Raw genomic sequence first — 23,925 nt, 5'->3', positions numbered from 1 at the left:
ACTGATAAAGTAAAACAAGAATTGATAGACATTACCTTGTTGTTTTTACCTGTTCTTTATCTTTAATCTATTCAGGGAGAACCAGGAGCACAAGGACGGTCCGGTTCTCCTGGTCTACCTGGACGCTTCATCACTGGACCAAAGGTAATATCTCAGTTTTGCAGCAGTTTAAAAAAAAAGAAAAGAAAATATATGTCCCTTGCATATTTCCAGCTTTGTATATAGAAGTGATAATTGTCTCTGTGAAGTTCCTTCAGGAACTCATGTCACATGAGGCAATTATCACCTGGTTCACAGAGATGTCATGTGATCTGACTGAATATACTTTATTTATCCATAAAGGAACCGTTTTTTTTCTTGTAGTATGTTATTGGAAAAGAAAAAATGAATACAAGGTTTAGCATTCCTTGAAGGAATGCAAAACTAAGATCGCTTTAAACTAAGATCATGTTATGATGTGAAGGGATGGAGTCTGAGCTGTTTCAGTCAAACCTTGAAAGTAACGTTATCTGCAATCCCATAATATTGCGAGATTTTGTTAAATGTGTTTGCACTCAAACTATATGTTGGGGATGATGCATAGCTACTACCACACCAAATTCCAGCTCAATATCTTTAAAATTGGCTGAGTAGTAGTCATTTTTGTGTTTGCTTAGGTCAATTTTCTGTGGCGGCCATTTTGATTAAGGTTGACTCCAAAAGTTAATGAGTTGTAGATGCAAATCCAGTGATTACTTTCTGAAGTTTTCATTAAAATCCATCCAGGGACCCATGATATATTTTGCTAACAGACAGAGATCGTTGACTCCAACAGATAAGACCACAGTTTAAAACAAAGGTCTTGTGCGAGCATTTTGTGATTGAAGTATGTGATGGGGATCAGTCTCATCTGCCTTAACACCAGATTTTATTTAAATATCTGTAAAACTGAGTGAGGTTTAGCTGCTTTTGTGTTTTTTAACGTCATTTAGTTGTGGCGGCCATCTTGAATTAGGTTGACTCCAGAAGGTATTCACTTGTTGATGTCCATCCAGTAAGCACTTTCTTGGAGTTTCAGTGAAATCCATGTATTGGTTCAGGAGATATTTTGCTAACAGACAGACATATTTTTTGCCTTAATAAAATAGTTAAAAGAAGGGTTATTTGGATATATAATAAATAGTGACTAGAGTTTTTGTGTCAGGCAAGAATGACCTCCTGGAGCAGTGAAGCAAAAGAAACCAAATAAAATGTTTTTTTTGTTGCTTTGACTGCTTTTAAAGCAAACCGAGTCAAGAGGTGTTGAGTTGGAAATGAGTTCCTACAACCAGGCATCAGGGAAACAGAATAATCCTTTACCAGAGTTTGTGCTGAGTCCTTGCAGAGACAGGTCCTTTCTTTTCACTTTTGTGTTCCTGACATCCCTTTAACTCATCTGGGATTTTTGGATTTTTAGTTTTCACTGCAGAAAGCTCCATCAGCTCCTCCTGGTAACATCTCTCTGGTCGGCATGTTTGCTCATTGTAACAGATGTTAAAACTACCAAGTACCAGCAGAAATCACTCAGGGAACACTGAGTGCAAATCTGTCAAAGTCTGCTTTTTTTTTAAATAGAACAACGCTTCAAAGAAACAAACCTAAAGAAACAAAAAAAGAAAAGCAAAATAAAAAAGGCATTTCTCATATATCTGCTTATTTTTCTGAGAATTCAGGAGCTCTAATGCAGCTGGAACACCTCCGAATGGTGACACACTGTTTATGTGTATATTTAGACCAATGCAACGAGGTTAGAATATCAATTTTCTAAAGATAAGCAAAATAAAGCACCGTGCTATTACGCAGCTATATAAACTTGAAGCACAGGCGACAAAAATAAAGAAGTGAAAAAGTTCTGCTCATTAGTTATAATTTGACTTCAGGCTTTTCATGCAGATAGCTTTACTGTGTCGTATCTGACTTTACTTTTCCTGTTTTAATAGATAAGAGCTCCAAACCATTAAAACCTCCAACAGCTTCAACTTAACGGTCTGATTACCTGCCTGCTATTTTTTTCTTTTTATTATGATGAGTGTGTTTAATTTAAGCCGGTGGAGGCGTACCTTCAGCTTACGTTCTGTTTAATGGCTGCAATCTGAGGAATGGCCAGCAGGGGGCGACTCACCTTGTTTCAAAACGTCCTTTTAATTCTTAATGATTTTTGCAATTGAGTTTCTGGTTCTAATCACTTGCATTTTGCTGCATTTTTAAACAAAGGATATTCATTTTGTGGAAAAAAGGTTTATACAGTAAAACAGACAATAAAGAAAGGTGGTGTGTGTGTGCGTGCGCACGTGTGTGTGTGTGCACTTGGTTTTTGTTACCTTTTCAGGACCTTTTCTGATTTAATCACATACCTTGTCAGGACCTGTAGGCCTTATGGGGTCCAAAGCCTGGTCCTGATGTTGTGGACCATCCCTTTTGGATTAGGGGTTAGGTTTAGGGCCAAGGTGTGAGCTAAGTTTAGGTCAGGGTTAGAGTTAGGCATGTACTAGTAATGGTTAGGGTTAGGCTACAGCAATGAATGTAAGTCAACACAATCTCCTAACAAGGATAGAAATACAAAACCTGTGTGTGAGAGAAAAGGTAGTGGTGGGGGGTTGCCCTGTGAAAAAAAATCCTCCCTCCCTGGGGGACTGAAACTTGCAAATTCCAAGGCGCGACGTGTCAAAATACCGAATAAGATGAATCACAATCTGAGTGCATAGAATAGTGTGCGTCATGGTGGCTTTGTGTCAATAAAGGGAACGGCTGAAGGGCCCAAAAGCAGAACTAAAAATGCTCATTTTAATGGAAAAAAACAAACCAAAGTCACGTAACACAAATGTATAAAAAATGAACTAAAGCAACAACCAGTGACAGAGAAACAACTTAAAACAGGTGTGCAATAAAAGAAATGCTAATGAAGGTAAAAAAAGGAACACAACAGGAAGTGTTAAAGGGTTCAGTTAAGATCTTTTTTTAACAGAACATAACATTAGAAACTAAGAAGCCAGAAGATACATTTAAAACCTGAACTCAAAACCAAGAAAAAATAAAAAATACAGAACCATAACAGTATAACACAAACCTGAAGGCTACGCTAACCCTTAAATATCATGACCCTACATCCTGGTTGTCAAGAGTAGCCTGTTTTGTTTGGTGTTGTATTTGTTTGAAAAGGTACATTTGTCATTTTAAAGTGACTCCTGGTTTGTTGTTTGAGTTCGTTGTTACCTAAACCTTTTATTCAGTCGTAGGGAGGTAACAGATGCTAACAAGACCACCACAATGGGACTGTGTGTGTGTGTGTGTGTGTGTGTGTTTCAAGCTGTCAGTTTCATGCTTTGTAAACTTCTTTCAGGGTGATCCTGGCCCGAGTGGTCCTCCTGGTCCAATTGGGGAGAATGGCTATGGACTTCCTGGTCCAAAGGTAAAAGAAAAAAGAAAAAAAATGTTTTTGGTTTTTTTTTGTTGCCAAATACATCCCCAATGGAAACGCTCATTACGTGATTAACATTTCCATGACAACACATTCTTGGATTTCTGCCTAGAAACTGCTATGGAGTCAGACTTTTTATAAACAAGTGCAGACATGTCGTAGCTGAGCACTTTGAAAACTCAATTAGCAGCTAACGGGTTGCAGACGAGGCTCTTCTGACAGTTTGCTGTGGAAGTCTCTGCATCTCGTTGTATTATTTCCACACAAGAATGACAAGTGTGCGTTTATCCTCCTGTTGTAGGGCGACCGAGGTGACCCGGGTCCTGCAGGTCCATACGGTCCCAAAGGAGACGGCTATCCCGGACCCATGGTGAGAAACAGGACCTGACTGTAATCCCATAAATCTTTACATCCGTACCATCCATCTGCACGTTAAACCCAGTTCTTCTCCATCTGCTTCGTGTCCTCCACGTTCTGCGCCTCACTTCCAGCTCAGATTATTATTCGTGGGACATTTAGGACAAAAGTTACAGATTCTGGTCCATGTGCCACTGTTGCTTAGACCAGGGTCAGGTTAAAGTTGTTTCTGTACCTCCTTATCTCTAAACTGTGCCCTACCTTTGTGCTTATTGTTTTTCAGGGCCCTCCTGGTCTGTCTGGACCTCCAGGAGAACCTGGTCCAGAAGGAGTGGGTATCCCAGGACCAAAGGTGAGAATGTGGATCAGTGGGTTGTGATTACAGTTTGCCCTCGGGAGGTCTTTTGGGGGAAAAAAATAATTTTTCTTGGTGTTTTTCTCTTTTTTTTTTTTTTTGGAGTGGTCAGTTAACACGACCGCTCCAGAAAGAACCTGAAAAAAAAGAAAAAAACTCCAGACTGGTCAAAAATTTAATTTGGGCTTCCTAATGGGACAAGACATTTTCTCAAAAACTGCCATAAAAGACAAAAAATGTAAATAAAAAAAAAGAATAATTTTGTAAAATTAAAAATCCTTAAAAAGCTAAAAAAATTTAAAAGTTATTAAAATTTGATATTTGTATTTCAGGCTGAGATACCTTTCATGTTTATAGTGGAAATAAATATTAATAAATAGTATTTTTCAGCAGTTATGAAGGCTAACCGATTTTCCCACCAGTAAAAGTTAATGTCATGACATTAAAGGACCTTCAGAGATCCTGATAAGCTTTCTAGATGTACAGTGGTGACAAAACGCAAAACGAAACAAACAAACAAAAACACTCAAACCCTTTTCAGACATTGGTGTCCTCTAAATGGGTCTTTGTCACATTAACGGGTATGTTTTTGGAACAATTAATAATGAAAATTTAACCAGGTAGGTCAAATCATTGCAACAGGTTCAGCACTCGTCCACAAATCCAAATAGTTTGGAAAAACTGACATTTTCTGCTGTTTTTGCACCTCCAGTCCAACCAAACCAAAACAACAATGGGGCTATTTTGAAAAATTTAATCTACATGTGTCTTGCTTTACCTTGATTTTGTCACCATTAAACTTTGGTCATGTTGTTAAAATGCTTAATATCTGGGAGGAAACTACAAACAATATCAAAGAAAAAAAAAAAAAACAGTCCTTTTGGGGAAAACATTTAGTCAAGCAAAGTTGGTCTTCTGTTTTTTTGGCATGTCAAAGGAATAGTCAGTTTAAAGTGATGCTCTGTCTAATAATTAATAATACTTAGTACCTTATCAGCCAGGATATCAGTCACAGAGTTTGGAGAAAGAGGCAAAAGTCTTCATCCAGGCTAAGCTAATGGCTAACTAAAGAAATGCCATAATTTTTAAAATTGTTTTTCAGGTTTATAAAACAACTCTTTCTTAAAAATTGACATACCGGTCAGTGCAAAGGAACGCTAAATGACATGTAAATGTTTACTTGGTCATTGTTTTTTCAACCGAACAACGTTCTTGTTGCTGCGTGATTGTACACATTGACTGTATTTATGCTAGTGGTGGCCATTTTATCAATTAGCTGAGGTCGCTCTTCTTTCATTTCGAAAGATCTGCTTTTTTAACTTACCCAAATAATTCAAGATGACTAAAATACGGTAAGCTGTATCTTATTTAAGGAGACTTTGCTGCTGACGGTCCCTAAAACTAGGCTGAAGTATGTTTTTCTTATTATTATCTTAAATTTTTTTTTGTCCTATTGTACAGCATTGGCTACCCCTGTGGTTTTTAAAACGTGCTATAGAAATAAAGTTGATTGATTGAACAATGATTGTTCAACTATTTTAGGAATGTTAATGGGATGTTCAGATTGCTCCACCAAGGAGGTTATGTTTTCAGTTCTGCTTGTCTGTCTGCCTAGTGGCAAAATTACTGATAAACTAATAGACAAATTTTAAATAAAATGTTTTAGGAAATGCTGGGGTTGTCACAACAAAGAAGTGATTAAATTTTGTCAGTGATCCGGATTTAATGACCCTATGGCCTTGGTGGAGGTTTATGTCTTCCAAGTTCTTCTATAAAAAGTCTTATTTTTATTTTGTAGGATTTGTATTTTTTTTTAGTACCAAGATAACATTTTTCTACAGTATTTTTAATAGTGTTGTAATAATTTTGTAACTTTTTTTTTACATTAACACTAACCCTAACCCTAACCCTAAGCTCAGTCACATCACGTATGTCTAAATATATGTAACAAAAAGATTGTTTTTTAAAAGATAAATTAAAAGTTAAACTGTAATGCTGCCCAAACGGAGGATAAATGTAAACCATTTCTCCTATGAAAGTTGATTAAAATGAACCTCTTTTCCTTCTGTCCTGTGGTTTGTTTTCTTGTTGAATTATGTTTCTGTGGTTTAAGTGTTGACTTAGTGTCTCCTGTCTCGAAATGTGCAGGGGGACGTTGGTTTCCGAGGGCAGCCTGGTCCATCAGGACCTCCAGGTGAAGGCCTCCAAGGACCTCCGGTAAATCTAAAACCCTTTTGAAGCCTGAGCATCAATGTGATTTCTATTTAATTTTTTATTTTAACTAATATAACTAAGAGTCAAATGCAACATTTAAGGGTGTCTTCATGGTTCAGAGTAAAGGTTTGATGAGATATTACCCTTAATAAGGGTAATATTACCCTTAATAAGGGTAATATCTCATCAGGCTGTGATACGTCATACTTTGCTTTTATCTGTGGTTGCATTTACAAAGTATTTAGACCAATTTAGGACAAGATTGTTGGGGTTTTTTTGCATCTTATATGTAAAAAGTAGAGTTGAAACTACATGTGCAGTTTTACTAACAGTGTATGCATAAAGTCTTCTTAAATTTATCAAGAAAACACATTCATGATAAAAGCCCCATCTACACTAGTCCGAATTTTTATAAAAACATAAATTTTCTCGAGTTAATCTGATCCTGTCGCCATCGAACTTTGATCATTTGCTGAAATGTTTAATAATTGAGAGGAACATATGTTTTGATATCAACTTTATCGCCACCTACTGGCGCAGCTTGGGTATCTCAGCGTTTTCATTAGAATTGTTTGGACGGAGAGTTTTTTTTTAATAAAATAAGACAAAGAAATCTGTTTAAAAAAATCTGTAATAGAAGTGTGGATGAGGTTCAAGTCAAAGTCTCTGAGGAAGAAATAATAAAAAAATAAAAGCATTGCTTCATCACATGTCCGGACAAGTCCACCATAGGGGGCTTATACTCAACATCCACCAGAGTTCATTTGTTCAGGGTATTTATTAAAATGTGCCCCCTTCCCCCCGACACTCACATGAGTGAAGAGTGTGAATCTCCACAGACGTGTGTGTGTGTGTGTGTGTGTGAGAGATGAGAAACACTCGGCCTAACAGGCATTGATGAAACAACACCCAGCCTCCCATATGTCCTCACAGATCCTATTCCAGTTCCCCGTGGACTTCAGAGCAGCATCTCTGCTGGTCGGAGCGCGTCCACTGTCCTGAAGCAGGAGGCGAAATTTAATTTAAAACTCAAATAAAGTTGTCAAGAGGGGGAGGGGGAGCATATACCACTGACAGATGTCAGATTTGGTCCAGGGTGACAAAATGTTCATGTTGGACTTTTAGGGGTAAGCTTCAGAAAACAGAAATGACCTCAAAAAGGGCTGCTTTTTAATTTAAAAACTAAATTAATAAACTTTAACAGTGTGTTTGGCGTGCATTGTTCTGTAGATTTAGTTACATTATTTCATCTTACCTATATTTGTAATTCACCATTCCCCCATGTAGACTGATTTAGACCCCCCTCAGGGTCCCATTAAACTGTTATCTATGTAGAATTCTTTAGTCATTTGCACAAGAGGCAGTAGCAGCTAGCATTAGCATGTCTGGTTGAGATTTTATAATTTCTCTGCTGGAATAACCATGTAATGCATAACTGACAAAAGTGTAAAGAGTTCAGTAATGGTCCGAATGGCTCTGAAAGGTTGAAGATTGCTGTTGCTTTAAGATGTCTTTGAAAGCGGAGAGCGGATAATGGCTTGTCTGAGTGGACCCACTTCTAAGGCAGGTTAGTGGTGGCTGGTGAACAAAAGGGCAGGAGGGGGCCCCAAATCAAACTCTACTTCATTGACTTTTAATAAATTATGAGACATCAAATGGGAATCGGAGGATTGAAGCCAAAATGGGACCAAAAGATGGCTCCAAATACAAGTTATAGGTCGATGGTCAGGTCTGGCTGTAAACTTATATTAAGCACTTTGAAATGAGCTTTTTAATCAAAGTTTACAGTTAAAATAAGCGTGTCTTGATTTGCAGGGAAACCCCGGAAGACCAGGTCCACCGGGGTTACCAGGGCCACAAGGGCAAGGAGTCCAAGGGCCAAAGGTAGGCTGTCATTTATTTCCTTTTCAAATAAAAACACATGTATCATTTAACACTACTCTGAGCGGTTCTCTTATATGAACTGACATTGGTTTTAGAACATGAATCTTTATGTCACCACCTCTTTTATTTCTGTTTGTGTACTTCAGGGTGAACAGGGCTCCCAGGGTATCATAGGCCCCAGAGGGTTACCCGGAGATGGCTTCCCTGGATCTAAAGTCAGTCACAAAGCTGGGTTTAACTTCTAAATGTGAATTTTTGGGGGGGGGCATTCGTGACCACCTGCTCAAAGCTGTTTCCCTTTGCGATGTGTGACAGGGCGACCGGGGCTCATCGGGGGAGAGGGGGCTCAAAGGGATCAAAGGAGATATGGGAGACCCTGGAACTCCAGGGCAAGCAGTGAGTGACACTAATGAGGCGCTTTTAATGTCCGTTTGTTGTGTTCTGCTTTATAATGACAGGACACGGGGACTGGACCTTAGTTATTCCAGCCACTGTTGGTCGAGTTCATTAGGTTAAAAAATTGTCAACATTTTTGCACAAATGTTTTTGATTAAGGCTTTTTGTGTTTTGATCCTAGGGCCGAGCAGGCGTTAAAGGGGAAGCAGGCCTTACTGTGAGTCTCGTCTTTTTTTTTTCTCTGGTCTCGAGGTATTTCTTGTGTTTATTGACGTTCTCATATTCCGATGATGTATTTATTTCAGAGAGAGGACATCATCCGACTGATCAAAGAAATCTGTGGTAAAGTATCGTCTGGTCTTTGCTGTGCTTATTTTTCTTGTCTGTATTGACTTAACAGCACTAATGTTCCAGGAGGCGATTTAGTTCCTGGCCCGTCTTATCTGTAGATCCTTAGATCTGATTTCACAACTGAACCTCGTCAAAGTGACAGTTCAGCCATGATCTCATGTACAGATGCGATGTGATTCCAGGATGTGGGATCAAGTGCAAGGAGAGGCCCATGGAGCTGGTGTTTGTCATTGACAGCTCGGAGAGCGTTGGCCCCGAGAACTTTGAGATCATCAAGGACTTTGTGACCGCACTGGTGGACCGGGTCACCGTGGGCCGCAACGCTACCAGGATTGGTCTGATTCTGTACAGCCTTGATGTGAAACTGGTGTTCAACTTGGCCCGCTACGTCACCAAAGAGGACATCAAGCTGGCCATCAGGAACATCCCCTACATGGGCGAGGGGACGTACACTGGCACCGCTATCCGTAAAGCCACGCAGGAGGCCTTCTACAGCTCACGCCTGGGAGTCAGCAAGGTGGCCATTGTGATTACGGACGGGCAGGCTGACAAACGGGAGCCCGTCAAGCTGGACTTGGCAGTACGAGAGGCGCACGCTGCCAATATTGAGATGTTCGCCCTGGGGATCGTGAACACCTCGGACCCAACGCAGGCCGATTTCCTGAGGGAGCTGAATCTGATCGCCTCCGACCCAGACAGCGAGCACATGTTCCTCATCGACGACTTCAACACTCTCCCAGGTATGATGCACTTCCGTTGAGCTCATGTTTTCAAACGTCAGGCGAAAGAAAACAAAAGACATCTGTGGAAACAGATGACTCAACAATACACATGGATTAAATACCAAAGAAACGGATTAACGAACCAAAGCAAAGGGGGAATACACTCTGCCAGCAGAAAAGCCTGTAAAAAAGGCAGCTGAGGTTCCCTACATGATCATTTTTACACCAACGTACGACAACTTTTAGTTTGACATTTTGTACAGGACAGCAATCATGGCTGTCAGCTGTCACACACAAGCAGAAACTTATTGTGCTGAAACTGCAGCTGCAGAAAATGTCTTCAAAACTTAAAATAGTAACTAGATTTTAGCCTTGGCTAGGTGCTACATTGCTCTTTACAATGAGATTTTTCAAATACATCTTCATGAAATACTTACTCTTCTAGCAGAATGCAGAACTTGCAGAAAATCTATCAAAGAGGTAGACCTTAAATATTAATCAAAAGAAAACAATCAAGATAAACAGCAAATATAATATTTATAAGGTTCAGGATTGAGTATGAATAATAAGTTTAAGAGGAATGTTATCATCACCTGTCGGTGAAAGGCCCATGTCTGTGTGTGCAAATGTGTCTTTGTCTGTCTGTTAATAAAATATCTACTAAACCACTTGTTGTGGAAAAAAATCAATTTCCAGACACTGTTAGATAAAATCACTCAAACAGATTTATTTATGTATGGTGCCCGACATACAGAGAGTCTTGAAGACAATTAATAATTAGCATCAGAGTCCCAGGTCCGAACGGGAAGCTCTGAATCAAAGCTCTACCTCCAGAGTCCACACAGGAGCTTATATCTAAGATATTAGAACGTTAATAGGCGAGGAGGAGACAGGAAGCAAGGTCAGTCTGGTTTCAGTGAAGAGTAACAGGGTCATTTGGTGAAAACCTCATAAGCATTGGAATTCAGACATGACATAGCCAGGTGTTATCTTATAAAACCTTGCCACAACACACTGCACAGGTTTTAATGAGACACTCAGAAAGTAATCACTGATTGTTAATCCAATTCAAGATGGGCACCACAGCTAATCGACCTTAGCCAACACAAAAATGGCTCTAACTCAGTCAAATTTACAGATATGGCACTAAAACTTGGTGTAGTAGTAGCTGAGAGTCATCTTCAACGCATATTCTTAGCTCTAACTGATCGCCTGAGATGTCACTGTATTGTGTGACGTTGCACATACAGCTATAGGCAAGTTTGACCAAAACAACTATAACTCTATCATTTCTTTGGGCTTTTATTTTGGAAGTGGTGAGCCCTGAACATTTAGGCTACCAAAGGAATTAAAGTCATTCAAAAGTGTTTTAGACTTTACATATAAAACTATCCCTTGTCCCAGACAGCATGCATCATGGACGGCCTTCAGAGAACCCTAACAAAGTTTTCTTTCTCCGTCGTTTCTCAGCTCTTGAATCGAAATTGGTCAGCCAGTTCTGTGAGGATGAGAACGGAGCCTTGATATATAACAGAATAACCAATGGTTACAATGGTTACAATGGTTACAACGGAAACAACGGCAACAGGATCAGCAGTGGGAGCTACGCCACAGGTGGTTACGGCTATAGGCCGGTGACGAAGGAGGAAGTACCGAACGGCCAACAGCCAGGCTTCAACTTTGGTAGCGGCACTCAACACCAACAGGGCCGAGCAGAGACCACATCGGACAGCAGTAAAGGATCCAGCACCGGACTGGTAAGACACACAGAATTACAACTGTACATGAACTTCATACAAAACTCCTCCTAAGCATCATTTATCCTCAGCAGGGAGGAAAAGACCAGAGTGCAAACACAGAGACGACCAGCTCAGGAACTCAACGTGGGGACACATTTGACCGCGACACCTCGGGCGACAAAAAACCTCTCTCTCCTGCCAGAGAGGACTCATCCAGTAGCAGAGGCTCCTCTTCATCGTCCTCGTCATCCTCTATAATTATCACCACATCAACTTCAGGGGGATCTGTGCAGAATGTACCTGTACGCAGACCATCCCTGCCCAAAGGTACCAAAAATCTGTTAAATTCCTGTTTTTATACTTGTAGCATTTTACTAAAAGGGATAGTTCAGATGTTTCGAAGCATGGAAATGTCATGAAGAAATAATTTGTCACCTGTAGTAAATAGAACTTTGAATAACCTCAGTTGGAGCATTTCCAGAAACTTGTCCCTCAGAAAACAGAAGCTTGTGCAATGAGCCTAGACTCCATATGTGTTTATATCGTGGAAGTAAAACAACAAAAAAAAGATTCAATTCATGTCCTAGAGAAAAGGATGATGCATCAAAACAGTCTCTTCAAATGATTTAAGACCTTTAGGAGGTCTTGCCACTTGACCAGCCATGTCCTTCAGTGTTAGCAGCCAGTATTTTCACCAACAAACAGCTTCAGTGCTTAGAATTTTGTTAGTAATCACCATACAAAGAGAGCTTACCTTAAAAAGATTGATAAAAACATCCAGATCTATTCCTGCCAAGCACCATATTCTAATCTGTGACCATCAGCTTGGCAAGATAAAAACAGTAATTTTAGGAATTATTCAATTGCTGAAAGACATAAATTCTTAGCAATTTGTTATTTTCTGAGTGAGCTCAGCTCAGAAGGGTGGGCAAAAACGATCCTTGCTGGGAAAGACTGGGCAAGAAACAAAAAACTTGTGTCTAAAAATATCCTGGTAAGCTTGGCAGTTTTTCTGGAAATGTCTTCATTCAGACAAAAACACAGATAAGGACAAAAAAAAGTAGCTACACAGTGTAGGTGGTATTGTGGCGCTGCCATGAAAACACTCCAAAAATAGGAAACAAGGCAACAGACATAAGGATGTTAACTACTATTACTGCTGTTATGTCAAAGATCATATTAGACACGGGGTTATGATGTCATTGTTTTCAAAAGGTTGATTTTTGGCCATCTACATAAAAATGCATAAGTTGATTTACATTTTTTTGTTTGTTTTCTTTTTAATTTTTGGGCTCTTAAAAAATTGTTTGCATGTGGACACAAGGCTGAAACGATCAAACAACTTTTGCATTTTCATAAAACACTGTTCTCAGGTGGACCCCTCCTGAAAAAAAAAAATAATAATAATTACCTTCACGTCAGGCAGGGTGGTCAGGGGTGGGGAATTTAATTATTTTGGTAATGTATGGGGGAGGACGAGAGGGGAGTAAAGGAATGGCTGACCACAATACAGTGTATGCTAATAGGGTGAGAAGTCATGCCGCCATCTTGGTAGGTGCTACCTGGGCTCCTTAAGTTACTGCCAGCATGGATACCTACAGAAAAGACTAAACTCGGCCTAGGAGCCTAATTATTTACCATTATCTGCTACAGTTATTGGAATCATTTATTTTAGTTTTTATGTTTGAGTCTAATACATTTTTCAGGCTATTTTCAGGGCATGCTTTGAAACAAGGGGGACAAGAAAAATCACAAATCTAAGTATTTTCTTCATCAAAAATATTTTGTTGCCTCAGCAACTATTGTAGTGTCTAGTCTTGTGTGTTTTTATTGTATTACACATTTGGTATCTTTGTCAAACTTTCTTAACAAGCATAAAAACTGATGTATACCAAACTAGATAAGTAGTTACACTCCTTATATGGGCATATATTGATGGTTTACATAAAAGGAATCAACAAAATTGGTGGCATATCAGCTTTTTTTTTTTTGTAGCATTTCATGTCACAAAATATTTTAACTGCTGTCCATTGAGACTTTGAATTAGGACCCAGAGGGAGGTGTAACACTAGGAAACGGGATTAGGCCTAATTTCTTGTCACCACCTCTCTCTGGCATCAAATTGAAGTTTCTGTTGCATCTTAGAGCACCTGATTATTTTTTTTGTAAGGTTTTAGCCCTCCTGTGGAAACGGAGATCAGAACTTTCTTCTTCAGATTAGTTTCTGAATGTTAGTTCTCTGAGAGGTAAAGTTGTTTAATGGACTTTTAATGGAGTCGCACTTTAATCTGCATTAGACCGACCTGAAGTGGAGGAGAGTGTGCCCACAGCAGCAACTGCTAATAACATTGGTCCAAATCAGAGCCGGAGCTCCTGCCGCGAATGTCACATGATGACAATCTGTGGTAAAGTGTCAGTCCGGTGTGTTTAGTGAGCCGGTGGCGGCGAGGACACAGCTTTCCTTGATGTAGCCTTCACGCTATGTGTGCAGCGAAGCAAGGAACAGCGAGGCCAATTATTTTTGAAGAAGTGTGGCTATTACTGTGGAACCGGCTCCTTCCTGAGAGCCCGTTGAGGAGCGGTAATGTATTATTTGTGTGTGTTCTTACGTTCTTGTTTTTTTTTTTTTTTCCCCCGTGCCCATATTTTTGCTGCAGAGACCATACCCTCGGACCCTCGCTGTGGCTTGGTTCTGGACCAGGGCACGTGTCGAGATTACAACATCCGCTGGTACTACGACAAGCAGGCCAACGCCTGCGCTCAGTTCTGGTACGGGGGCTGCGGTGGCAACAAGAACCGCTTCGACACCAAGGACGAGTGCAAGACGACGTGTGTGGCAGCCAGAGCCACAGGTACGCTTCGTCGTGTTCTTCAGTTTTTATCAATGTCCTTCATTATTTCCTGGAGGTAGTAACTTTATTTTGTTTCTTCAGGAGGCTGAGTGAAGGCATCTGCTGTGGACACTTCAAGGAGGGGCAGCTAAAACCAGGCACCAATATGGAAAGTTTATTAATAATCCTCAGGATGTTACATGTTCGTGTGTGTTTTAATGACAGTCTTCGTGTCCCCTCCTCCAGGACTTCTTGTAAAACTAGTCTTTTTCTAATTACAGTGGAAAGAGAAATTTGAGACGCTTCTGTTTTTAAGGAAAGCTGGGGAGCCTTGATTATTTCTACTCAGGAATACAGATGAGCTCTCTTTTAGTGAGCCGGCTTTTTCTTTACTTTACAGCTTCTGACAGTTTTCCTCACACGCAGAAACCACCGAGGAGATAAGATGGACTACATGTGCAACATGAATAATAGCTCTAATAAAAGACATCTGTAAATCAATATGGCAAAAACAAAACAAACGGTAGCTATGAATACAGTAACACAGCAGAGATAAAGTCTCATTACTTATATCAATAAACTCCTTGTTTTAGTTTTATATTCAGTACTGTGACAAAGTCATGAGTCATGCCTCATTTCTTTCCACTTTTCTTTCAAGCAGCCAGACTTTTTTGTAATCTTTTCAGATTATATTTGGATATTTTTTTAAATTATGCAGTAACAGACATTAATTACATTTTATTTTCTGTGTTTATTTAACAAGTTTTACCCTAACTATTCTAACAAATGGTGAAATACCCATGATGCACTACTAGGGGTCGAGAATGGTTACTTTAGCGACACATTAAAGTGCAGAGAAAGAAAATTCAGCTCAGCTAAAGGTTTCCCAAAACAATTCTTGTTTCAATTTCCTCTCAGATATTAACCATTTTGACACACTATTAAAGTTCAATGTCAACAGGATCAGGATAAAGGGAGACAGGAGAAGAATACAGGTAAAAAACTGCCCCATTGTTGTTTTGGACACAAATTGGTGGAATTGCCAAGTCACCATTTCTGAAAAGCTCCGCATTTCAAGTCCACACGGATCCACCAAAAATCTCAGTTTTGGAAAGTATCTTTTTTTTTAAATCTTAGTTTTTCTCGTCAAAACTTTAAAAAATATATCTGGAGTCAATTCCTACAGAGCTACTGGCTGAAAACTGGACATACAGTAAATGATGGGCTGAAGGAGCTCTTGGCTCTATTTCTAGTCTTTACTTAAAGTTGTAACTTTTAGAGACTGTTCAGACACTCAGATTCTGCTTTAGACTTTTTAACCAAACACAACTCTTTCTTTTTTTGGTCCTTTGCTTGTCCAGTTTGTTGGACATTTGAGGACACGCTGCTCACCATGCTGAGTAGGGGTGTAATAATACAGGAATTAGTACCGAACGGTCACAGTACAAACGCCACCGACTCATACATGCAGTCAAACAAAGAATCCAAGTTTTTGTTTGTTTGTTTGCCTTTTGCTCACTGCCACAGCAGACAAGAAATAGTGGAATATCCTTTTTAAAGCACCCAACACCAATGCAAAGCAAGAACAATGTTCAGAAAAAAAAGACGTTTCTCGGTAATCCAGAGCAGCAGTGGAGAGTGAGAGGTGGACATATGGAAAGCCAGAAGGATCATATTTGGCATACTTTAAACCACTTTATCCTCACTAGCAAGGGTGGTTTGTTCTTCTGTCTGCTTCAAGGATAGTTATTGTCTGTTTAAAATAAGACAAAAAAAGAAGATTTGGCTTTTGTTCAGTTGTGCCAAACTGTAACTTTAATGGGTTTTTACCAAGCCGTGATTTATGAGTTCCATTACACTTCTAATACTGAGATATGCCAATTTTTTATATTTTTTTAAACTAATTTAGAATCACTCTTGTTGCATAAATAAATATTATACTGTGTTTTTCATACATTTTTCTAATAAAATTGGGATTTATTTTGTACAGGCTGATTTAAAAAAAAGAGCCTAAATATCCATTTTTAAAATGGTCTCTATACTAACTTGTCCGTTATGACTCGACTGAAAAACTCAACTGGCTCACCCCTTGAGTTTTTCAGTCTTTTTTTGCCCTTATGAGTCATAAGTCAGGGTTCAGTGGCTTAAAAAACAACCACCAAAACTATGAGTGGTCAGCTACTGGACTGAAAATGAGTGAAAAAGAACTAATTACTGAAAGCTGGATAAGTATAATTACAGGAAAGTCTGACTCCTTGGATGCATAAAACCAGGAGAATGTGGGGTGGCTCAGGATTTTTGCACAGTGCTGTATTCACAGTAACGATATGGTTTTTGTGTGATTTAATGGAATCACTTTATACATCTGAATGTGAGTTTATTTCAGATTTCTTAAATAAAACAATGTGATTTTTTTGTTTTGTTTGTTTGTTTACTTTGATCTGATGGAGAGTTGCACTCACTGGCCCCTACTGGGCCCCCCTCCAGATGTCATCTAGTATTATGGTACTCAGATGTACTGATTGCAGAAATACACACTGTACTGTGTACTTCTCAAACAACGTAAACCAGTTCGATAAATCTCATCCTAATTCCTGTTTGAAAAGGCCTTCCCTTCGTTATACACGATTAACGGTAACTAACTGTGACATGGAGTGTCACTGGAAAGGAAGCAGATTTATTTTCAGATTTCTTGATGTAAATGAGCTACAAGGAACAAGTGGACTAAATTTTAAGGTTGTACCTGACATGTGCTTATAAAATAAAGAACCAAGAATAAAGTGAGCATTTTTTTCTTGAATATTAAAAGTAACAAATGATAATAATAAAGCAAGCATAATATATTTTCCATTTACTTCAAATGGTATTTAAATGCAGACATGTTTGCGCCAATAATTTCTTGTTTCTTTCAAGGTCTATTAAAAAAGTTTACACAAGGACAAATTAGGGCTAATATTAAGGTAGAAAAATGAACGTTGTTTCAAGCAAATGATTGTGAACAGGTGTAATCATTCCAAAATGTTCCAAAAACTTGTGACAATAAAGTTTTAACTCCTTTTAACATTGTGATTATCTCTAAAAACACAAGACCTCTTCGTGTTAATGGGAGGCCAGGAGCTAAAAGAAGCAGAACACTGGTTAAAAGATTTTTATAAACTACATAAAAGCCAAAAAGTAACATAAATCGTAGCTCAAAGTAGCAAAATGGTAGCTAGAAGCTGAAAGTGGCTAAACTGACGCTGATTCCTGTTTTCTTAACCCTTCAAACATAAAATGTGTTTATAACTTTAAATAAAAACTTGACCAATTCACCCCCCCCCCCNATAAACTTCTTAGTAGCTTCACTTAATCAAAGCATATTTCTGTATTCAACATTTTTCCCTGCTGTCTGTTTTTCCTGTCCTCCTCCGTATCTTTTTGAGTCCAAATCGAATACTTAGAGTGAAACACCAGCAATTTGTTTGTGATAAACTCCATTCTGCTGCGGCAAGAAGTTGTAAAGTCCAGGATTTATTACATCCTACAATGTAGGATTTGAAAAATACTTTAATGTATGATTTTAGGAAAGTCTACTTTCGATTTTTACTTTACATTTGATATTACTAATGGCAGCACAGTTATGTACTGAAGCTCCTCTCCTCACATATAAAACTGTCTGGCCAAGGGGGGGCAGTAAACTTATAGGGGGTGGCCATTGCCCCCTCGGGCCCCCCTCTTAGTGGCGCCCCTGTTATCTTTTCAAAACATTTAAATTTCTGTTTTCTTTTAATTATTAAGTAAAAGTAATTTATGTTGTTTTATACATACAATAAAATCCTTTAAAATTTTCTGTCCTTCAACATTTTCAGTCTAAAATTTACTGCGCAACTGGATAAAACATTCCAACTTTTGCCTAAAATTCACTGTAGCTTTAAGGTCGTAACAGAGCTTCCCCCCCCCCTTCTGCTTAAATTGCACTTTAGAGAAACTCCTCGACAAGTAGTCTGATCTATCTTTAGTGCTGCCCACAGGAGAAATGTTACCTCACTCTGCACTCAAACTTTATCCGACTGAATCCCACACGCTGCTATTGATCCAGACACATCATTCATCGCTACCTCACCAGTTCAGAAAACCAAATGTAGCTTCAAGCGTCCAGAAACTTCTTCTTTTTTTAAACAAATAAAAATAACATTTATTCAATCTTTCTAGCCCTCAAATGACTCAGATGGATTTAGGTGTTTTAATCCAGGGCAAGACTTTGTCACTTATTAAGCTACAACAACACATATTCAACCTTTCAGCTGTAATATAATACACACACACACACACACACACACACACACATAAAGCCATGCTGATCGTGGCTGATGTGTGGCTCTCACCTGCTTTTACACACAGCTGCTGCTCTCGAAACTTTTCAGGTCCAATTTTAGCTCCGTGAGTCTTTGTGCTCTCCGGTGTTAGTTAAAAAAGAAAACAATGGGCGCATGAGATAAGCAGTACAACATTTCCAGAACTGGTCTCATAATCAGCTGAACTTTATCATCACCAGCGTTTAAAGTGACAACTGCTTCTTTCATTTGCCAAGAAAAATATTAACGTTAGAGCTGAATTTCCTTCTTAGAAGTAAAAACTTATGGTTATCTGGATTATTTATTAGCATCAAAAACACATGCTGAAACTGCGGTATCTTTTGAACTTTTAACAAACTCCAAAGTACTTCATATGACACTAATGAGCCACTGTTTAAGCTATATAAACAGCATTTATGTTACATATAATCATTACTATTTAACTGCATACGATCTCCATCGTATAGGCTCCAAGTTAAAAGCTACAAAAAGCCACAGCTCAGGACTTTTTGGAGTGCTGGACTACGACTACAAAAATGTGAACTGGTGTATGGGTCGTACGAGTCAGTAAAACTCAAAAATAGATCAAAGTAAGGCAGGCTGGGGTGTGATGGTTAGCTGTCTCTTCACAGCAACAAGGCCTCCCCGGACTAAAACAGACAGGTTAACTTGGGTATGGAAAATGAATGAATGTATAAAGCGTAGGTATTTCTAAATATGACACTGACTGCTGTGAGTATCTTCCTACTTCGTAGTGAGCTATTCAGGGGCTTGACAGCATTGTCTTTACTGTTAGCTGAATCATGGTGGCATGCCTCCAGCCATAGCGCCCAGTTGCTTCTTTCAGTCTGTGATGGCAGCTGCTATGGCCTGGACTTGTGCTGTTCTGAGACCTGGCCCAGTGAGATTCCAGTGAAGGGGGCAGCAGGAGCTATATTTAGAGTGGGCAGGATTAAATTGCTCCGGTCTTCACACCGGGAACTTTTCCTCTGCTCAGCCTTTTCCAGCCAGGACCGACAGCCAAAAGGACCCTCGGCGACCGTCTCCTTCCTCTGTCTGTAGACCTCCTCCATTGTTTGCCTGCTGTAACCGCGCCGCACTCACCATGGACCCCAACGCCATCAAGGAGGAGCTGCGCTTGTTTCAGAGCACTCTGCTCCAAGACGGCTTAAAAGAGCTTCTGAATGAAAACAAGTTCGTGGACTGCACCTTGAAGGTGGGCGACCGCTGCTTCCCCTGCCACCGGCTAATCATGGCCGCCTGCAGTCCTTACTTCAGGGATATCTTCTTCACAGAGGACGGGAAGGAGGTGGAAAACACCAAAGAAGTGGTCCTGGAAGATATTAACCCTTCCATCCTGGACATGATTATCCAGTACCTCTACTCTGCTGAAATTGACCTTACTGACGACAATGTTCAGGATATTATTGCTGTGGCCAACAGATTCCAAATCCCTTCTGTCTTCACGGTGTGCGTCAACTACCTTCAGAAGAAGCTGTCCCTGGGTAACTGCATGGCCATTTTCAGAATGGGCCTGGTACTCAGCTGTCCCAGGCTCGCTGTAGCAGCACGCAACTACATCGCCGATCGCTTTGAGCTCCTTCATAAGGATGAGGAGTTCCTCAAGCTCGCAGCTCATGAACTCTTTGCTGTCATTGGTGGAGACTCGCTGAACGTGGAGAAAGAGGAGCTGGTGTTCGAGGCGGTCATGGCCTGGGCCCGCCATGACAAGGACAAGCGCCTCAAGGTCCTGAAGGATGCCTTCAACTGCATCCGCTTCCGCCTGCTGCCAGAGAAGTACTTCAAGGAGAAAGTGGAGACCGACGAGATTGTGAAGAGTGACCCGGAGCTGCAGACGATAATCCAGGCCATCAGGGACGCCTACAAGGGAAAACTTCCTGAGAAACCCAATCGGAAAGAGGGTGAGGAGGGGGCCGGCGCGGAAGGAGGTGAGGAGGAGGACAGCCCATTCCCTGGCTTCCTGAACGACAGCCGCAGGCATGGCATGTACACACGCGACTTCATCCTGATGATCAATGACACGGCAGCGGTGGCGTACGACGTCAACGAGAACGAGTGTTTCCTGGCCGCCATGTCGGAGCAGGTGCCCCGTAACCACGTCAGCCTGGTGACGCAAAAGAACCAGCTCTACATCATCGGAGGACTGTTTGTGGATGAGGACAACAAGGAAGTGCCTTTACAGTGCTACTTCTATTTGGTGAGCCAATGTCCACGTTCGGAAATATTCTTAAACCTCACCTGCCAAGAGTTCTTTGAACAAACTGATTCCATTTTTCACCTTCGATATTAGACCTAAAAGTTCTTATGGTACCTTCCAGGTCTGGGTTAGATCAAACTTAACCTTCATGTGGCATTCAGCTCAAATTGACCCAAAGTTACAAGGGCTTCTCCACCTCTCTTTGTCTCTCTCTCTCTCTCTCTTTTGAGGGCTCCAGGAGGGTTAAGCATGTTCCAGCTGCTATTCAGAGACTCAAGCTAGCTCTTATTAGCATTACGCTGGATTTTATTAGTTTAAACACGAACATGTTCTGTAACAGAGTTCATCCAAGAACTCTGTTACAGTGATTTATAGTACTGGAATAGTGTTCAGCTGATTTAATGTGACACAAGCTGAAATAAGTGCACATAAATTGTATTCCTACATTAGCTAGCACCACTTTGTATGTACAAGGCAGCCATGTTAGGTTTTAAAGTCAAGGCTGTCAAAATAATTTGATTTGCCAATTTTAAATTTTGACTTTTAGGTAAATTCTAGCTTATTTCTCTGCCTTGGAGCTCAGAAACTCAGACTTCAGAGTTCAAATGGAATGCACCGTTAGCTTGTGAAGCACTGAAAGCCTGGGCAAACAGTTAGCGCAGCCATTTTGTTTGTATATTTTTTTTAATAACTCATACAATCAACTGAAATAAGTTTTAATATGTTTTAATAAGTAATGGTAACTAGTTAGCTTTAATGTGTGCATTTTTCTCTTATTTCCAGCCTATTTTATGCTATCCACTAGTTCTGTAGCTTCATACTAATGGGCAAAATAGATATTAGTATCAATATTTTAAGCTTGCTCTCAACAAGTGTATTTAATTATCAGTACAGCAACAGAATCATATGTGTCCAAATGTGCTTTGAAAGTGAAGCATTTAAAATTAGCTTACCACGCTGCCTTCTCAGGGAATATTTAAGTTGATTAAATTCCTTAATTTAGCCGTCATGTTAAAGTAATAATAAAGATCAGAACAAAAAGAACAGTGAAAAACTAGAGACTGTGCTATAATTAGCAAAAACGTAGTTAACATAGTTAAAAGCTAAACAGAAGCTAAATCTTTTGCTTTTGCAAATAGTTAAATATTTCAAAAACTATAAATGTTACAAATAATATGAGTCATAATCGAGCTGACTGTTTTGATATTGTATAATGAGAAAATACAACAAAGTATGTAGAAGTAGTTTGATAGCAAAAACCGTGTAGAAGAAACTATGAACAGGAACATAATTATGCTGAAATGGAGCTTCATTTGTCAGACTTTTAAAATGACCAAAGGGACCTTCGGTTTATTGAAAAGTGAATACATGGAGACACCAATGTAATTGTTTTTTTTATTGGTATTTTGAATTTTCCACACTATAGTTTGATCCGCTCACATCTGAGTGGGTTGCCCTTCCACCCATGCCTTCTCCAAGATGCCTCTTCAACATCGGAGAGAGCGAGAACCTGCTGTTCGCCGTGGCGGGAAAAGACCTGCAGACCAACGAGTCGCTGGATACCGTGATGTGCTTCGATATCAAGTTAGTCCTGTCCTTTCACATTACGCCGACTATATATATTATTAATACAGTAGGAGTTCACCTGTTTAACCCACTGAGATCTGAAGCTCTCTTTAAGTACAGCAGTAGTGACGTGAAGATGAACCGGTTCGTACCGGTTAATGAAACATGCTCTTCACTCTGATCATGTGGATCAACTAATGTTCCAAAAAGAAAAGGTTAACAGATTTTTTTTTTTATATAATTAAGAACTGTATTGTATTGTGGCTAGAGGTTGAGTTGTGTCGTTATTAGCTGTTGAATTGTGTTGCCTTGTTATTAGGGCTAAATCTTACCATGATTAGGAGCTGAATCATACTGAAGTGATTAGGAGAATCGAGATACGTATCATATTGGTCACAAGACCAGAGATGCCCAACCCTAATGGACAGAAGCAGGCAGGCAGGATTAAATGGGGTGAAATTGTGTTTTTTCTTCAGTAAGATGAAGTGGAGCGAGACCAAAAAGCTTCCTCTGAAGATTCACGGCCATTCAGTCGTCTCATACAGAGGAATGGTTTACTGCATTGGAGGGAAAACAGATGACAAGTGAGTAAAGAAGCCTAGTGTGTGTGTGTGTGTGTGTGTGTGTGTGTGTGTGTGTGTGTGTGTGTGTGTCTTTATGGTCTGACAATCTACCAGCCATATGTAGCCATTCTTGTCATTTATTCAATCTTCTATACAAGACTAGATGACTAGAACTAAACACAGGATATCAGCACAAACCCCTCCTACCAACTGTCAGCACGGTGGTGGAGACACCTTGCAGTTATTGAGTCGACTGCAAGGTCGACTGTTTCCCAAAGGTTTCTGGAGTCAAATGTGAGGCCATCTGCCCAACAGCTGAAGGTCGGACCAAACAGGGTCATGGAACAGGACAATGATCCCAAACACAGCAGCTGTCGTAAGATGAAGGCAGGAGAAGAACCCAAACGCTAACAGAAGAAGCCGGCAGGCATATGTAGAACCAATGTTTTCATCTAAAAGTGCAAAGAAAAGGTGTTGAACAGACAGGAAGAGACTAAAACTAAAGTAACTAGAGAAGTTGCATTTCCTGCGAAAATGCAGTGTGAATGCTTTTTTTGCTGAATGATTTTGCTGAAAGCGGCTGAAGATATGCTGAACAGCTGAAGTTTAATGAAGATGCAAAAAGTGGAACAGAAGCTGATTTGTAGAAGATTTGCATAAGGTAGAAGAACAAAAGCTGAAAGAGGCAGAAATTAGTTTGAAAAGCTGAAATTAGTTGAAAGAAACTGAAAATGAGAAGAACAAAGCTGAAATCAGCTGAAAGAAGCAGAAACAACAAAAAGAAAAAAGCTGAAACGAGCCTGAAAAAAAATTGTCATCTTTAAGCCCATAGAGCTAAGAGGTTTGGCCTTCTTACTGTACACGGATCCAGAGATAAAGCCTTCTTTCCCATGTGACCTTGACCTTTGACCTTGAAATCCATAGGGCTGACCCCTGACACATGAGGGTTCTAGCTGTGA

General features: G+C 39.8%; 2 protein-coding genes and 1 long non-coding RNA gene across 4 annotated transcripts in view; 2 read left to right on the top strand and 1 right to left on the bottom strand.

The window, feature by feature from the left end:
* The window catches only part of LOC108245692 (collagen alpha-1(XXVIII) chain), a 46,076-nt gene extending 29,370 nt beyond the window's left edge, over positions 1 to 16,706 (top strand). The window contains exons 22-36 of one of the 2 annotated variants that reach the window (XM_017432805.3): positions 76 to 144; positions 3,359 to 3,427; positions 3,738 to 3,806; positions 4,077 to 4,145; positions 6,297 to 6,365; positions 8,178 to 8,246; positions 8,393 to 8,461; positions 8,562 to 8,642; positions 8,824 to 8,859; positions 8,948 to 8,984; positions 9,176 to 9,733; positions 11,186 to 11,472; positions 11,547 to 11,781; positions 14,112 to 14,306; positions 14,388 to 16,706. In XM_017432805.3, the coding sequence (XP_017288294.1) occupies positions 76 to 144; positions 3,359 to 3,427; positions 3,738 to 3,806; positions 4,077 to 4,145; positions 6,297 to 6,365; positions 8,178 to 8,246; positions 8,393 to 8,461; positions 8,562 to 8,642; positions 8,824 to 8,859; positions 8,948 to 8,984; positions 9,176 to 9,733; positions 11,186 to 11,472; positions 11,547 to 11,781; positions 14,112 to 14,306; positions 14,388 to 14,395 (1,920 nt within the window). In that variant the 3' untranslated portion in view covers positions 14,396 to 16,706. Of the gene's footprint in view, positions 1 to 75; positions 145 to 3,358; positions 3,428 to 3,737; positions 3,807 to 4,076; positions 4,146 to 6,296; positions 6,366 to 8,177; positions 8,247 to 8,392; positions 8,462 to 8,561; positions 8,643 to 8,823; positions 8,860 to 8,947; positions 8,985 to 9,175; positions 9,734 to 11,185; positions 11,473 to 11,543; positions 11,782 to 14,111; positions 14,307 to 14,387 lie in introns of both variants that reach the window. The other variant, XM_017432804.3, reaches the window with a different exon arrangement.
* The window catches only part of LOC108245704, a 541,596-nt gene that overhangs the window by 373,203 nt on the left and 144,468 nt on the right, over positions 1 to 23,925 (bottom strand). The gene's annotated exons all lie outside the window — the stretch shown is intronic.
* Positions 19,605 to 23,925, top strand: part of LOC108245696 (kelch-like protein 41b) — a 13,525-nt gene continuing 9,204 nt past the window's right edge. The window contains exons 1-3 of the mRNA XM_017432810.3: positions 19,605 to 20,837; positions 22,264 to 22,421; positions 22,880 to 22,987. Of these exons, the coding sequence (XP_017288299.1) occupies positions 19,725 to 20,837; positions 22,264 to 22,421; positions 22,880 to 22,987 (1,379 nt within the window). The 5' untranslated portion in view covers positions 19,605 to 19,724. The remainder of the gene's footprint in view (positions 20,838 to 22,263; positions 22,422 to 22,879; positions 22,988 to 23,925) is intronic.

Source organism: Kryptolebias marmoratus, linkage group LG23 (genome assembly GCF_001649575.2).
Source record: "Kryptolebias marmoratus isolate JLee-2015 linkage group LG23, ASM164957v2, whole genome shotgun sequence".
In the NCBI taxonomy this organism is placed as follows: domain Eukaryota; kingdom Metazoa; phylum Chordata; class Actinopteri; order Cyprinodontiformes; family Rivulidae; genus Kryptolebias; species Kryptolebias marmoratus.
This window is presented reverse-complemented; position numbering and strand designations above follow the sequence as displayed.